At 39.7% G+C, this 16888-nt stretch overlaps 1 protein-coding gene across 3 annotated transcripts in view; it reads right to left on the minus strand.

Moving 5' to 3' along the window:
• ADGRB3 (adhesion G protein-coupled receptor B3) overlaps window positions 1–16888 on the minus strand; it is an 856417-nt gene that overhangs the window by 36518 nt on the left and 803011 nt on the right. For 2 of the 3 annotated variants that reach the window (XM_070450226.1, XM_020897092.2), the window contains 2 exons: window positions 13226–13324; window positions 12733–12904 (listed from right to left, as the gene is read on the minus strand). In XM_070450226.1, the coding sequence (XP_070306327.1) occupies window positions 12733–12904; window positions 13226–13324 (271 nt within the window). The remainder of the gene's footprint in view (window positions 1–12732; window positions 12905–13225; window positions 13325–16888) is intronic. The other variant, XM_070450225.1, reaches the window with a different exon arrangement.

Here is a 16888-nt window from a genome sequence, read left to right on the forward strand (position 1 = left end):
AAGACACACTGGGGAGATCCTTTCTTGTCTCCCTTCAAGTACTATATGCCCTGATGTTCAAAACAAACAAACACATAAACAATGACACAAAAAGATAACAAAAATGACAGTTTCTGGTTGAGCCTCATTAAAAAAGAAAAGAAAAGAAAACCACTTTAGCAAAGCCCAACTTCTCTAACACCCATTTACTACTGGATTCTGAGCAAAGAGCAAACACATCGAAAGGAAATGAAGATCGTTTAAGCTGTCATTAAACACCATGAGGGTAAACCCAAATTGATGAACAACAAACACACATAAACCGCCAGCTACTCTGATCCCCTGGCCAGCCAGTCCTCCAGCTCCTGTGACTCACCAGGTCCCTAACGATGGGTGAGCGTGAGCACAGGCTGAGTCAAGGGCAAGGTCATTATATGAACATCTGGCTTTTCCAACCTCATACCGTCAATATTTCCTCCCGGTTTATTATGATCTGTCTTTCGGGGTTACAAAACAAAGCACAGATGATGTGGCATTCTACTTTCCCGAAGCACATGGTAGAAACCACCCAGGGAAATATAATGATATCCAGCTTTGAGAAGTACTGGTATAAAATATCCTATCGCAGTTTTGTTTGTGAGATGTGTGGAGTTTATCTATTGGCCATGAAAAACTCCGAGCCTATTAAGTTGTTTTCAGCTTCTCTCATCCATTTCATAAATTGTTAGCAGCCTCCTTCCCAAAGAGCAAGACTTGGAAAGTGATGTGAAGCTTAGTCACCACTGAGCCCTGGCTGAGCCGCATCATGAGACCTCCACCCACAAGGATTTCGCCCCTCAGGTTCTGATCCTGGTGATGCAACCACCATGTGTGTGTGCTCACTCAGTCATGTCCAGTTCTCTGTGACCCCCATGGACTGTGGCCCACTAGGCTCCTCTATCCGTGGAATTCTCCAGGCAAGAATACTGGAGTGGGTTGCCATTTCCTCCTCTAGGGGATCTACCTGGCCCAGGGATCGAGCCCCTGTCTCTTTGTGTCTCCTGCATCACCAGGTGGATTGTTTATCACTGCACAACCTGGGAAGATGCGTACTTAATACATTGCTCTGTGTTATTATAAGGTTTCCTTAATAGCTCAGTCAGTAAAGAGTCTGCCTGCAATGCAGGAAATCCGGGTTTGATTCCTGGGTCAGGAAGATCCCTTGGAGGAAAGCAAGGCAACCCACTCCAGTATTCTGACTTGGAGAATCCCATGGACAGAGGAGCCTGGCAGTATATAGTCCATAGGGTTGCAAGAGTTGGACACGACTGAGTGATTATATTCTAAGGTATGTGCTAATCAAATCATTTTGAAAAGTTAAATGAGTCACTGGCAGTACCAGCTATGATTTCATAGGTATGTTTCAAACTTTCACCTCCTGCATTGGCAGGTAGATTCTTTACCACTGCCCTACCTGGGAAGCCAATGCTGTGAATTAAGAAAGGTGGGGATGGGCTCCATATCCTCTGACCTCTCTTCCATTCTCTGATTCTAACTTTTCTTTTTTCAACCATTTTTAATTGAAGTACAGTTCATTTACAATGCTGAGTTACTTTCAGCTGTATTTTGGGGCAATTCAGTTATACACACATATGTGTATCTGTGTGTGTTAGTTGCTCAGTCATGTCCGACTCTTTGTGACCCCATGGACAGTAGACTGCCAGGCTTCTCTAACCAAGGAATTCTTCAGGCAAGAAAACTGGAGTGGGTTGACATTTCCTTCTCCAGGGGATCTTCCCAATCCAGGAGTTGAACCTGGGTCTCCTGTATTGCAGGCAGATTCTTTACTGTCTGAACCACCAGGGAAGCCCATATTTATATATACTTTTTCAGGTTCTTTTCCATTATAGATTATTACAAGATATTGAGTATGGTTCTCTGTGCTATATAGTAGGTCCTTGTTGTTCATCTATTAATATTTTATACATAGTGAAAAGTGAAAGTGGAGTCACTCAGTCTTGTCTGACTCTTTGTGACCCCATGGACTGTAGCCTACCAGGCTCCTCTATCCATGGGATTTTCTAGGCAAGAGTACTGGAGTGGGTTGCCATTTCCTTCTCCAATGCATGCAGGCATGCCGAGTTGCTTCAGTTGTATCCAACTCTGTGTGACCCCGTGGACAGCAGCCCACCAGGCTCCTCTGTCCAAGGGATTCTCTAGGCAAGAATACTGGAGTGGGTTGCCATTGCCTTCTAGTGTGTATATTCTAATAGACTTCCTAGGTGGCGCTAGTCGTAAAGAACCGAGCTGCCAATGCAGGAGATATAAGAGACACTGGTTTGATCCCTGTGCTGGGAAGATCCCTTGGAGGAGGGAATGTCAACCTACTCTAATATTCTTGTCTGGAGAATCCTATGGATAGAGGAGCCTGGCAGGCTACAGTCCATAGGGTCGCACAGAGTCAGACACAACTGCAGCAGTTTAGCACGCACATATTCTAATATTTCTAAATCTGGAATTTTCTGGAAAAAAAGAACAAGGAGTTGCCTCACACAACCAGGTGAGGCAGTTTCTCAGTTCCTCTTTCAGACACATCAAAAGAAGTTTAGGCTCAGTGAAATTTAGCCTGAATGTGATTTCCCCTAAAGAACTGGATAAACGTTGGGAAATAAATCATCCAGCTTCTCTTGAAGGAGACATGATGTGGACAAACTAGACTCTTTAGAAGCGAATACTTCTTGGACTAAGAAGTCATAGCTGTAGGTCACAAAGAGACACAATTAATAATCAAAAGATCATTACACACTAGGGTAATGAGTCTACTGTTAGATGATCTGTGTTTCTGTTTCACAAAAATTTGCATTTAGGGGAAAGCACTAAGAAAGTATATATATTTGTAGAAGAAAAATTCTAAGTACTAATGTCAGAAAAATAGGTACTTGCTAATTTTCTGTTTGTGCCCCAAGGCAACTGTTAAAGAAGAACAATTTATAAAGGAAGATAAACAGTATGTTACAAATGTTGCCTTCCAGGGACTGATCACACAAATGTTTTTCATGTCTGCTGCTAAACACCAGCATATATAGAATATGAAATCAGCCCCGAGTAAAACAACGTTACTTTAACTGTTCTTCACCAGCCACTCTCAGGTCTGTGAAGGGCAACTGTCAGGGATACTTTTGTCTGACAATGCAATATGGAAAAGCAACTCCTCTAAGTTTCTCTTCAAAATCCACTCTCTGATTGCTTGAAGGAAATATAAAAGAAATCTCTTTTTCATAACACACATACAAAAAATCAATACCTTAAACTACTAAACTCTCAAATATGACAATGGATTAAGGGCACGTCTATCCTGGAGAATGATGTCAGCTGCATGAGTCAGTCAACGCTAGTCACAAGAAATATAGAACAGAAAAGCATAAAAATTCTGCAGTAAATTCAAGGTCATTTTAATGGTCATATATCAATAAATGCCATGATTTAACTGTTGAATTCTCTGACACTTTTAGTGCCTCTGTTCCTTTTAATTCAGAAAGATCTGTAGCAGAAATTCCTCTGTTTGATTTAAAAAAAAAACCTTAAGATTGCATTCAGGCAATCTAGATGAGCTAGCCTTAAATATTTATTGAATACTAACAGGGAAGAATAATCAGACTAGATCTCACACCATGTACTTTTATCATAGAAAGGGATGTTTCAAGCAAGATAGTACCTGGAAGATGTATCTGTAGTCATTTGGAAACATCTTGATAATTAAATGAATGTTCTATCAAGTAAGCAAAGAGACTTTTATCTTTGGTGAGTTAATTTAAATTGTATTTGTGAAGAACAACTAAAAGTTTTAAAAAAACAAGTCTCTGAGGACTTTAATTCCAAACAAGGAGAAAGCATAAAAACAAACAAAAGACAGAATTCAGATATGACTGCTCCATGCTGAAATTAATGTTTTGTGTGTCCAAAGTCACATTTACAAGACTGGACAACAATAGCCCTGATGTTTTTCCTGCCCTGTGATTAAGATGGAAGAAACATAACTGTTAGAAGATTCAGACATTCACTATTTAAGCTGAGTCTTCCCTGGTGGCTCAGATGGTAGAGAATCCGCCTGCCAATGCAGGAGACCCAGGTTCGATCCCTGGATTGGGAAGAAGGGAATGGCAACCCACTCCAGTATTCTTATCTGGAGAACCCCACGGACAGAGTGGGCGACAGGCCATGGGGTTGCAGAGTCTGACCCAACTGAGTGACTTTAACTTCACTTCACTCCTTAAGTTGACTATTTGTGAACAAGTCACTTACTTTAGGTACCAATTTAAAAGTTCTTTTTAGATACTAAAATCATTATACCTCTGAGTTCTTCCAATATCCATCAATTTTTAAACTTATGTAGGGCTAGTAAATATAATTCTTAAACAAAACTGTCTAGAATAATTATTGAACACAAATTGTGGCACAGTTAATATCTAGATTTCAAAATGTCCTATTTTTATAATACTCTGCCACAGATCTTTCACCTTAATTGACAGCCAGACAGAGGGTTAAAAAGCATCAGTGTGTAGCAAAGAAGAGATATGTGAATAGCCTTGGAATATTTAGGAGACTTTACGGAAAGCTGGCATCATGTCGTGAAATAAAAAAAGAAGTGTCAAGAAACATCTTCAAAAATATAGTGAGGGGACCACAGCAAGCCATCAGGTTGTCTTCTGAGAGGATCCCGCCAGGCACAACCAAAGTTACCTTGGCCAGATCTTGCTGGGGGCGGCTCTAAGATCTCCTGAGAAAGCTATCCCCCCTTTTCCTGTAGATGGGTTCCTGGGAAAGAACAGTATTCAGAGGTCTGCAGGGTGTATCTCGCTCCTTCCCCTCCCCTGGGGACAGTGACTCAGTTCATCTCAGCAGCAGCCAGCCAGAGCATCTCTGCTGGTACTTGCTCTGAAGACAGCGGGCGATGTCACCATGAAAGTCAGTGCCAGATTTAGAGTCTGCTGGGGAAGAACACGGAGCAATGCTTGGCGGAGCTGCGATTTAGAGGGAGCTCCGGGAGACAGCTGCACTGTTGGAGACTGGCTCTGTATTTAGCTACAGACCCCAAATCTTCCCCTTTTAAGAAGACAGCTTTACCTCTGGGCTGTCTTCCTTAGTTTCCAATTTCTGAGGATCATTTATTGGAGATTGTTAGACTAGGAGAAGAGCTTAAATTCTTTTTTTCTTTCTGAATCTAATATCAACTATTGTTTCTATTGATTCATAGTTGAACAAATGGCTTTTAAATTACATTAAATTTCATATCATTTCACCAGTAAATGAATGAATGTTGTCAGTTTCATGTGCATTACACGAGTTCACAGAAGCACCATGAATAACTACACATAATTAAAGTATTATTTGACCTCTCTGATAGGAAAGGAAATGAACAAACATGGTTAATCATTTCCTATATGTTGAAAGAAAACTATGGACTCTGGTCCCAAATTTCAGTGCTAATGACTTTCTACTGGAATTCTCTAACACTCAAGGGATTCTCACTTAGTTTCAAAATTGTTGCAGTTTTACATTTCCTTGTATGGGTTTAAAGGTCACAGGAGCTGTCCTCGACAGCATTTCAAATGTGTGACCTGAAAAAGTGTAACAGCATTTCTTCAGCACACGAGGAGAAAAGAAGCAAAGGGGGTCACACACCAGACGCCTCCACCCGCGCCTTCCTGGGAGATACTGTGGGCTTCGCGCTGTTCATGTCAAGGCAGAAAACAAAACCTTGACTCGTGACCTCTTACTTCTTACACTTATTTTAAACCTTTATTTCAGATGTACTGAACTTCTCATCACCAGTTTAACACTGTCGCAAGCTGGGGCTCTGCGGTCTGAAAGGAGAGAGAAGGGAGCTAGAAAGCTGCGGCTGGATGCTACCTGGCAGACACGCCCGATCTCTGCCATGACCTCCCTGGGTCTTAACTTGTTCACTGGTGCTCTCCTGTGAGTCAACCTGGTTTCACCCTCTTGTGAAGCTCCCTGTATGGAGTTGGAGAACCACACATGTGGATCAAGATGGACAGAAATATTCATGACAGAACTGAAATTATGCTCCAATCAGAAAAACCCAACTTGGAATGAAAGATAAGACTAACAATCTGCTGACTAAGAAACGGGATGACTCCTGAGTGCAGGGGGCTGGTGATATCTGGGAAGCACATAGGGCTACACATGGTCCTTGCCTGCTCCTGTCCGTGTGCCTATTTAAAGGCTTCTCTGTGTTTCCTACCCTCTGTTCCAACTAAAATCCAGATTTAGGACTTCCCTGCTAGCCCAGTGGTTAAGACTCTGAGCTCCCAATGCAGGGGGCCCAGGTTCGATCCCTGGTCAGGGAACTAGATCCCACATGCTGCAACTAAGACCTGGTGCAGCCAAATAAATGAATAAATAGAAATATAGATATATAAAAAAATAAAAAAAAATCCAGATTTATTGTGGAATCTTTAGCCTTTCTCCCATTTCCAGACACACATTCTGTCTTATTAAAAACTAGACAAACAAAATAAATCTTTAAATGCCTTTTTTTTTTTTGAAGCTTCAATTCAACCTGATAAAGATGAAGCTCTTAGCAACCCACCTCACCTTCTTTAACCCAACTCCCCTGCGAGCAAGAACCCTGACCCTCCCCACCTTGGGCTACTCACTCATTTTCTCAAATCTCTTCCTTGTGACATACAGTGGCCTCTTTTCAAGGCCTCTGCGCATCATAAAAAGAAAGCTCTAAAACACCACTTAGTGCTGTGCCCTTAAATGTCGTCGGTCCTGTTTTTCTCTTGGTGCCACAGTCAGAGCCATTAAAAAAAAAAAAATTCATCCTGTTTTCCAGGATCATGTCATCACTTGCTTTATGCCTCCATGGGCCCCACGTGGTCTCAGAGGAGAAGCAACTCTATGCAACTCACCACAAGCTTCATTTCTAGGAAGACATATGCCCACGCCCCTCTCTCCATTTTCATCCATGTGAAACTTTCACTTTCTCCATCAGGACCCCTTCTGGTTCTGAAGTCTTCTATCACCCACTCCCTTCAAAGACCTTCCAAGACCACTGAAGCCCCTGCCCTCTTTCCACAGGAGACTACGATGTACCTTCTTCTGTGGCACATGGGTCCCACCTAATTTCCCTGCAAATCAATCTGGGAGAATCATGCAACTCTCCATCTGAACTATATTATGTGCAATACACCTCTTTTCAAATTGCCATCTATTTATTTCACCACTACTGATTTCATTTTTTAAAAAATGATGTATTTGGGAGAGAATATTCATTTTAACTGAGATAGTTAAGGTGGCTTGTCTGCTTCGTATATTCACTATCATATGCTTATAAATAACTTTGCTCATCTGTATTTTTATGAATATAATAAGTCAAAAGGGAAGTTGACAGGAAAAAAAGGAGGTGGGCCTGGGAGGGAGTGGGAGATACAGAAAGAAAACCCTATTCATGTTTATTTTAAGCATTTGCTACAAAATCGCTGCCCAGGTTTGGATGAAGCTTCTGGGACCTCATCTGGTGCAGCCCAGCCCTCCTGCCAGCAGCAGAGAAAGAAGAGAGATGAGCTTGGCCCTGCGACTGATGCTTCGGAGTGGCCCCAGCGTCCTCACACACTGACAGGACAAAATGATCCATCTAGGCACTCGCCTTTCCCCCTTCCTTTCAGCGAGAGGGTTTTATTGCGGCTTATTTCGTACCACAATCTTGTTATTTTCCCCCTCTGCCATCAAGCTGGACGACTGTCTTAGATCCAGGCACAGCCAGAGACAGCAGCCATGAGAAGAATGTGCAGCACCAGGGAAGCGGTTTCCTAGCAACCGGAACTATTTCAAAGCTCTGGTGTAGTTAGGATTTCCATAGCAATGCAGAGAATAGTAAACAGTGGGTATGTCGTTCTGTGCTTAATGCAAATGAATCCTAATCAAGAAAGCACAGGGAACGCTCCCCCGTGTTCTGTGGCAACCTAAATGGGAAGGGAATCCAAAAAAGAGGGGATACGTGTAAACATACAGCTGATTCACCTTGTTGAACATCAGAAACGAACACAACATTGCAAAGCAGCTCTGCTCCAATAGAAATTAACAGCAAACACTTAAGATGTAACAAAATGATGGGTAAATGAAGGAAACACCTATAATTTCTATTTTCTATTATATCCTTGCTATTTTCTATTAGATCCTTATCCTTATCTTATGAGGTATGACACATTAGCTTTTAAGATGTAGGTTTGTTTCTGAAAGTCATGTGTTGTGATCAGATGGTTTAATTTTTTAAAAATTCTCATTCCCTCTTTGCACTTTCTCTTTTGTCAGAGACATCTGCTAAGGCAATTTAAAAGAGAAAGGGGCTTCAGAAGAAGAAACTGTACTTCAAGAATATACATGTTATGAAATTTAAACATTAAGATCTCAGTCTGGAGTCACAACAAACTACTAGGCAAATAAAAAATTTGATTCATTTTTTAGAAAAGTGAAATATAATTAAGTTGAGATCGTACCAGAATGATCCTTTCTCCTTTCTTTCTTGACTTGGAATAGTTTAGAAAAATTTGACCCATTGAAAGCAGCACTGCTTTAAAAATGAATGAAGAGCCCCCCCCTTAACATTTAAAATGCCACTGTTTTACAGAATTTTATTTCTTTTCTCCTTCTTAACCTGCAAAGCTCCCTTCCTCCCCTGTGCACACCCACTTGCTTCAGAGAAGACTGCAGAAATAAACACGGGGAAAGCCTTTTGAATTATATTGGAAGACTAAAGACAACCAAATTATGTTAGCATGTACCAAAATACACAGAAACAGAAATATGTTTATTTGTATCCAGCCTCTCTCTAAATTGAAGGAAATATTCCTTAATTTGCTCATATACTTTTTTTGTTTGTTTATTTTTTAAAACAGCTTTATTGGGATGGGATTTACATGATTTAAAGGTCACCCATGTAAGGTGTATAAAGGCTTTTAGTAACCACCCTAGAATCCAATTTGAAAATCTTTTCATCACCCCCCAAAGAAACCCAATACCCACTGATAGTCACCCCTTATTTTCTACCAACCCCCACCCCAGCTCTAGGAAACTGCTAATGTCTTTCTTACTAAACACTTTTAAGAAAGAAGACGTCCAGGGAATTCCCTGACTGTCCAGTGGTTAGGACTCTGCTTTCACTGCTAAGGGTCCAGGTTTGATGGCTGGTTGGGGAACTAAGACCTTATAAGCCATGTGACACCATCAAATAAATTAATTTAAAAATAAAAAAAAACATCTAGCATAGGTGCTGGCACATAGCAAGAACACTATAAAGTTTAAAGAAATAAAAAAACAAAGAGTACATACAAACTATTTTGAATTGTTTGAAGGAAATGTTTTAAAGTGAAAAAAAGCAGTAGATATAAAACTCTTATCAGATTATCAAGTAGAGTGATAGATGTGAGTCATTACCCAATATTTTACAGGTAGCTCTTAAGTTCATTTGCTCTGGTGTGTTTTTATGAAATGTTTGTTCACAGGAGACACTAGGACATGGAAAGGTGCCTTGTTCTCCTGGATGGTGGTTAATGCTAGGGTTGTGTGACCACACACAGCCAGAGAGACCTATTGCTAGTGTCTGGCAATACACACTTAGAAGGTAAAAAAAAAATAACTTCTGTGAATTCAGTGAGATATCCTTATGATGCATTCTTTGGAATTTGCAAAATTTAAGAGGCTCTTTTGGTTTTTCAGTAACAATTTCCACTGAAGAATTCTGAAAGAGACTTGCCTATAACTGAAATCTTCTCTATGTATTTTCACAATGTTACAGGGTATTTTTAAGGGTCAATGCAAAACTACTGAATATGCAATTTATGATTTCAGTGTTAAAATGAGAGATATGACACTCTGCTTTTAATTTATCAACAGTAAAATTATTCAATCTGAACTAATCATTGAAAATGAAACAACAGGGCCAAAAATCCATATTTTGCTTCCTATTAATACAGAAAATATATATTTACAGACATGTATTTAACAGACATATTTCTATATGATTTAATTTAATTACTCTTAAGAGAGTCCCTTGGACAGTAAGGAGATCCAACCAGTCCATCCTAAAGGAAATCAGTCCTGAATATTCATTGGAAGGACTGATGCTGAAGCTGAAACTCCAATACTTTGGCCACCTGATGGGAAGAACTGACTCCTTGGAAAAGACCCTGATGCTGGGGAAGACTGAAGGTGGGAGGAGAAGGGGACGACAGAGGATGAGATGGTTGGATGGCATCACCGACTCAATAGACATGAGTTTGAGTAAACTCCAGGAGTTGGTGATGGACAGGGAAGTCTGGCGTGCTGCAGTCCATGGGGTTGCAAATAGTCAGACATGACAGAGCGATTGAAACTGAACTGAACTCTTTATTCATGTCTTTGATAATTTTTAATCCAATTAGCAAGTATGGAAAAGTTCTGGTGGAACTGAATTTTTGTGCCAAGTATTTTTCTTCATGTAAGCAGCACAAATCTGATAATCAGCCAACAAAATATCTGTCACTTTAAAACCTGAATATTTTGATCATAGCCTAAGGCTTTTTAGAGAGCTTATTCTTGAAGAAAAATAAAGACTTAATTTAGAGATGGGATATTTTCTCCTCTTTAACACCTAAAGTATTAATATCTTCTGAAAATCTCATGCAGATAAATCATGTATCTTCCTTACAGCCCACATTGTTCATCCTGAATCATCAATCAAAAAAATATCGTGTCCACACACTTCAAACAATTTTGTTACATAAACATATTAGAGATAATATTAACATGGAAGACTCAGGATGGTGAGAGAGTCAATTCCTAGGCAGATTGATAAGAAGTCCAGGGTCCCCAAGGAGGAGAAAGGGGCCTGGGGCTCTCGAAGTGGAGATAGGAGTCTGGAATTCTCAAGGAGGAGAAAAGGATAAACTTTTTTTCCCTCTATATTCCTTAGTCTTAGTCAATTACACAACTCAGTTTAAACTGCACTAGGGATTATAAAACAACAATGTATCCAGGTGGAGGGCTGGAAGGACAGTTTCTCCTTCATGAAAACCTTCTGACTAATCCTGATATCTTAGAATGTATTATGGGAGTGGGTCTGGTATGATCTTTCTATTGTTAAATTCTAATCTTGTCATCCTAAAATGTAAATTGTGGGAGTGGGTCTGATAAAATTTTCACAAACTTGAGACATTCTTTTGATTCATTGTAATAACTAATTAAAAGTATATAACTCCATGGCTAACACTAGCAAGGGAGTACTCTTTCTGCCCCCTTCTGATGTGTATGTGAGATGCTTTCTCTGTCTCTTTCATACTTTAATAAAACTTAATTACACAAAAGCTCTGAGTGATCAAGCCTTGTCTCTGGCCCTGGATTGAATTCTTCTCCTCCATAGGCCAAGAATCTCCGCATCTTTTTGTGGTTCAGCAACAACCTTTCAATAGTTATGGTCGGAGAAGAACATTTTTATGCAACTTTGGTCTATGAAAAATTCAACACTTAAAAGGTTTTTAATGCTGATATTCTAGGTAGTAATTTGTGATTTCCTGGCAATGGTAAGCTATATCAGATTTTTTAAGTGACGAAATTCCCCTTCCCCTTGCAATGTGAAGTCATTCTTCTGTTTTCCTTGTTTTTCATCATACAATGTTCTTGGAATACACTTGTGAGTTTATGGCTGACATCTGTATTATACTAAAGGAGCTCAGAAACGTTTTTCTCCTCATCTGGTAAATGACGTTAAAAACTTTGCTTACCTTCACACATCACTGTAAAAGCTATGGGATGTGTACTCAGATGCACATGTGTCATTTTACAATATGCACATCATAATAAAGTTCTCATGCAAACTAGACAATAGAAAATGACAGTAGGTACCATCTTCTCAAAATTACTAGCATGGCACTGTGTCACTGTGTGTTTTAGTCACCACCATCCCCAGAGTAAACACTAAAATGACTCAGAAACCTTGTAAACACCGTGTTGGTGCTTGCAAGCACGCAGAATAATTTTTGCACCAGTTGGAAAACAATATTTCATCCCTAAACAATTTAAGTGTGAACTCCATCACTCATCTGGATAGATTTGGTGCAAGTCAGTCTCAGTTCATGAAGGATGACTTCCTTCTCTCAGTGCTACCAGCAAACCTCACCAGAACCTGGAGAAATGCTGTGATTATAGACCTACAGTCCTTGGGGACCGTCCATCACGCTCCACTGTCGCCACTTTTGGGGTGTGTCTGTGTGTTTTCTAAGCATCACATCCATATCAAAATCATCCCATTTGAGTAACCTTAATCACACCTTAGTATAGAGACAAAAGAATTGCTCATTCATCTCCAATATTTTCTATCTAAAACAAAATTAGTTAAATTTGAGGAATGGGGTTACGCTGTGTGTAGAAGCACAAGTTAGGGAACAGCTTTAAGAAACAGCATCAAATTATCTTCTACAGATAGGCTGCCCACCCTCTTATCTATACCCGTGATTGCATCATAGCCTCTCTCGGCACCTCTGCTGGTGTTTCCCCTTGTTTTGTCCCATTTGTTTTAATCTGTCACTTTCAGAGTCCAAGGAGCCCCCTTTGCCTTAACTTTTTCCTTTAGCATTGACTCTCAAACAACTGTCTTTAGAGGAGACCAGCTTTAATCTCAAGACCAGGGTATTAAAAGAAAATATCCTATTTATTAACATGGAAAATACTCTTCTGAGTATCATTCCTCATTCTTGCAAGAATGATCTTTCTCACCTCTCTTCGAAGAATGCAGTGGACCATGACTATCACAAAGCCTTGTAATGAATCAAACACGGCAAAAAGTATTTGAAACAGGATGGAGCGCTTGTCTGTCATGGCCAGAACTGCAGACATCCACGTCAGAGCCAGAAGGGGCAACACCACACAGGAGCTCCAGAGAGACGCCCTGGTGGAAGAGAAGGAGCTGCATTATGTAGCTGCATGTACGCCTCAGGCCATCCATAACCTAATCCCCGTTCAACAAAGCATTCTTGTATGTGGCACCAAGATATTAACTTGGAAGCCACAAAGCAGATAAGATTCCACAGTTTTACTTATTTTTTGATAAGCAATCCCACAATAGTTATAAAAGCAGTTGCAAATTACAAACATTTAAGTATGTTCTTAGTTCTAATATTAGCGAATATGATTTATTTTCCATCATAGCATTTTCTCACATGCACGGTAAAAGATTTGTAACAAGAAGATGTAAATGATTGGGACTAACATGGCGTTACTGGCGGTGGTGGCTGATAAAGCTGTTGTTGAAACTACTCCACACTTGGCACATTTGAGCGTCAAACCGCTATGAGGCTCACTCATCTGACTGCAAACAAACAGAACACCCACAAAAAGAACAAAATATTGAATTGTCACCAAAAAAAGGTTGCTGCTATAAGTTAGCTTTTAAATATGATTTCATGCATATGAAAAGCATATTTATCAAAGAAGAATTCTCTTGGTCGTATTTAAAGATGCATTTACACTCCATATTATTTTTGTAACATTTACCTCTTAATAATATGGGCCTTTGTTACATGCAAAGCATATTTTGATCATTTATACCATAAATGGCCCTTGTATCTACAGGTCAAAGTTGTCCAATACACTGAGTTAAATATAAGCACGTATTTGTGTGGACATACAGTGAAAACCCTTTATTCAGACCCTTGATAATCAAACAGGTAAGGATTCTTAGTTTCAAAGATTTTCAATGTCATTTACAGGAGGAACATTTACAGAATTAAAACATTCTGAAATACACAGAGGTATCTCAGAAGTCCAACATAAGGAGATATATATTATAAGCTTTTAGTCCTATGAGGAAGATGTAGCCTTTAACCCAACATATTTACATTTTGACATTTCATTTAGCATCAATGTATTGCCTATATTTTAGGATGATCTGAATATAAAGGTTGATGAATTTGATGAACTATTAGTTGATAATAGAGTGGTAGTTTAGCTTTCATAAGACACATTTAATACAGTAACTAAGTTCAAAACGTTCTTTCTGAACATTTTGTCACAGACTCAAACCTAATAGTTTTTAAATGGTATATTCAACTCTATAGGATTCTGCAGGTAAGTTCAGATTCAATCTACTATCTCATAGAAGCAAAGTCACACTATGTAGAAAAACTTGACATATTTTTCTTTAGAAAAGAGTATTTTGTAAATGAATGGTTTAACAGAACCTTACCCTCTTAGGAGGAAACAAAAAGAAATTATTTGAATCAAATTTCAAAAACACCTTGAAATAATCTTCTGTGTTCTCTCATTCATTACCATGCGATGTTTTTGTGTAATATACAGACTTTCCCTGTATTTCGACATTTTAGAAATCAGTGAACTAAAATGTATTGGATTGGGTGCATTTAATTCAGATGACCTTTATATCTATTACTGTGGGCAAGAATCCCTTAAAAGAAATGGAGTGACTCTCACAGTCAACAAAAGAGTCCGAAATTCTGTACTTGGGTGCAATCTCAAAAATGACAGAATGATCTTTGTTCATTTCCAAGGCAAACCATTCAATATCACAGTCATCCAAGTCTATGCCCCGACCAGTAACGCAGAAGAAGCTGAAGCTGAACGGTCCTATGAAGACCTACAAGGCCTTCTAGACCTAACAGCAAAAGAAGATGTCCTTTTCATCAGAGGGGACTGGAATGCAAAAGTAGGAAGTCAAGGGATACCTGGAGTAACAGGCAAAATTCGCCTTGGAGTACAGAATGAAGCAGGGCAAAGGCTAAGAGAGTTTTCTTAAGAGAACGCACTGGTCAGAGCAAATACCCTCTTCCAACAACACAAGAGAAGACTCTACACATGGATATCACTGGATGGTCAATACCGAAATCAGACTGATTATATTCTCTGCAGCTGAAAATGGAGAAGCTCCATATGGTCAGTAAAAACAAGACCAGGAGCTGACTGTAGCTCAGATCATGAACTCCTTATTGCCCAATTCAGACTTGAATTGAACAAAGTAGGGAAAACCACTAGGTCATTCAGGTACAGCTTAAATCAAATCCCTTATGATTATACAGTGGCAGTGACAAATAGAATCAAGGGATTAGATCTGATAGACAGAGTGCATGAAGAACTGTGGACAAAGGTTCAAGACATTGTACAGGAGGCAGTGATCTAGACCATCCCCAAGAAAAAGAAATGTAAAAAGGCAAAATGGTCATCTGAGGAGGCCTTATAAATAGCTGAGAAAAGAAGAGAAGCGAAAGGCAAAGGAGAAAAAGGAAAGATATTCCCATTTGGATGCCGAGTTCCAAAGAATAGCAAGGAGAGATAAGAAAGCCTTTCTAAGCGATCAATGCAAAGAAGTACAGGAAAACAACAGAATGGGAAAGACGAGAGATTTCTTCAAGAAAATCAGAGATACCAAGGGATCATTTCATGCAAAGATGGGCAGAATAAAGGATAGAAATGGTATGGACCTAACAGAAGCAGAAGATATGACAAAGAGGTGGCAAGAATACACAGAAGATTTTCATGACCCAGATAACCACGATGGTGTGATCACTCACCTAGGGCCAGACATCCTGGAATGTGAAGTCAAGTGAGCCTTAGGAAGCATCACTATGAAAAGATAATGGAAATGATGGAATTCCAGTTGAGCTATTTCAAATCCTAAATGATAATGCTGTGAAAGTGCTGGATTCAATATGCCAGTAAATTTGGAAAACTCAGCAGTGACCACAGGACTGGAAAAGGTCAGTTTTCATTCCAATCCCAAAGAAAGGCAATGCCAAAGAATGTTCAAACTACCGTACAATTGTACTCATTTCGCATGATAGCAAAGTAATGCTCAAAATTCTCCCAGCAAGGTTTTAATAGTATGTGAACCAAGAACTTACAGATGTTCAAGATGGATTCAGAAAAGGCAGAGGAACCAGAGGTCAAATTGCCAACATCTGTTGTATCATAAAAAAGCGAGAGAGTTCCAGAAGAACATCTGCTTCTGCTTTACTGACTATGCCAAAGCCTTTGACTGTGTGGATCACAGCACACTGTGGAAAATTCTTCAAGAGATGGGAATACCAGACCACCTGATGTGCCTCCTGAGGAATCTGTATGCAGGTTAAGAAGCAACAGTTAGAACTGGACATGGAACTATGGACTGGTTCCAAATTGGGGAAGGGTTATGTCAGGCTATATACTGTCACCCTACTTATTTAACTTATATGCAGAGCACATCCTGAGAAATGCTGGACTGAACGAAGCACAAGCGGGAATCAAGATTGCCAGGAGAAATATCAATAACCTCAGATATGCAGATGATACCACAATTATAGCAGAAAGAGAAGAACTAAAGAGCCTCTTGATGAAAGTGATAGAAGAGAGTGAAAATGTTAGCTTAAAACTCAACATTCAGAAAACTAAGATCATGGCATTCTGGTCCCATCACTTCATGGCAAATAGATGGGGAAACAGCGGAAACAGTGACAGACTTTATTTTCTTGCGCTCCAAAATCACTGCAGATGGTGACTGCAGCCATGAAATTTAAAGACATTTACTCCTTGGAAGAAAAGTTATGACCAATCTAGATAGCATATTAAAAAGCAGAGACATTACTTTGCCAAAAAAGGTCCATCTAGTCAAAGTTTTGGTTTTTCCAGTGGTCATGTATGAATGTGAGGGTTGGACCGTGAGCGCAGAAGAGTTGATGCCTTTGAACTGTGGTGCTGGAGAAGACTCTTGAGAGTCCCTTGGACTGCAAGGACATCCAACCAGTCCATCCTAAAGGAAATCAGTCCTGAATATTCATTGGAAGGACTGATGCTGAAGCTGAAACTCCAATACTTTGGCCACCTCTTGCGAAGAACTGACTCATTGGAAAAGACCCCATTGCTGGGAAAGATTGAAGGCAGGAGG

This window comes from Odocoileus virginianus, chromosome 19 (genome assembly GCF_023699985.2).
Source record: "Odocoileus virginianus isolate 20LAN1187 ecotype Illinois chromosome 19, Ovbor_1.2, whole genome shotgun sequence".
Lineage (NCBI taxonomy): Eukaryota > Metazoa > Chordata > Mammalia > Artiodactyla > Cervidae > Odocoileus > Odocoileus virginianus.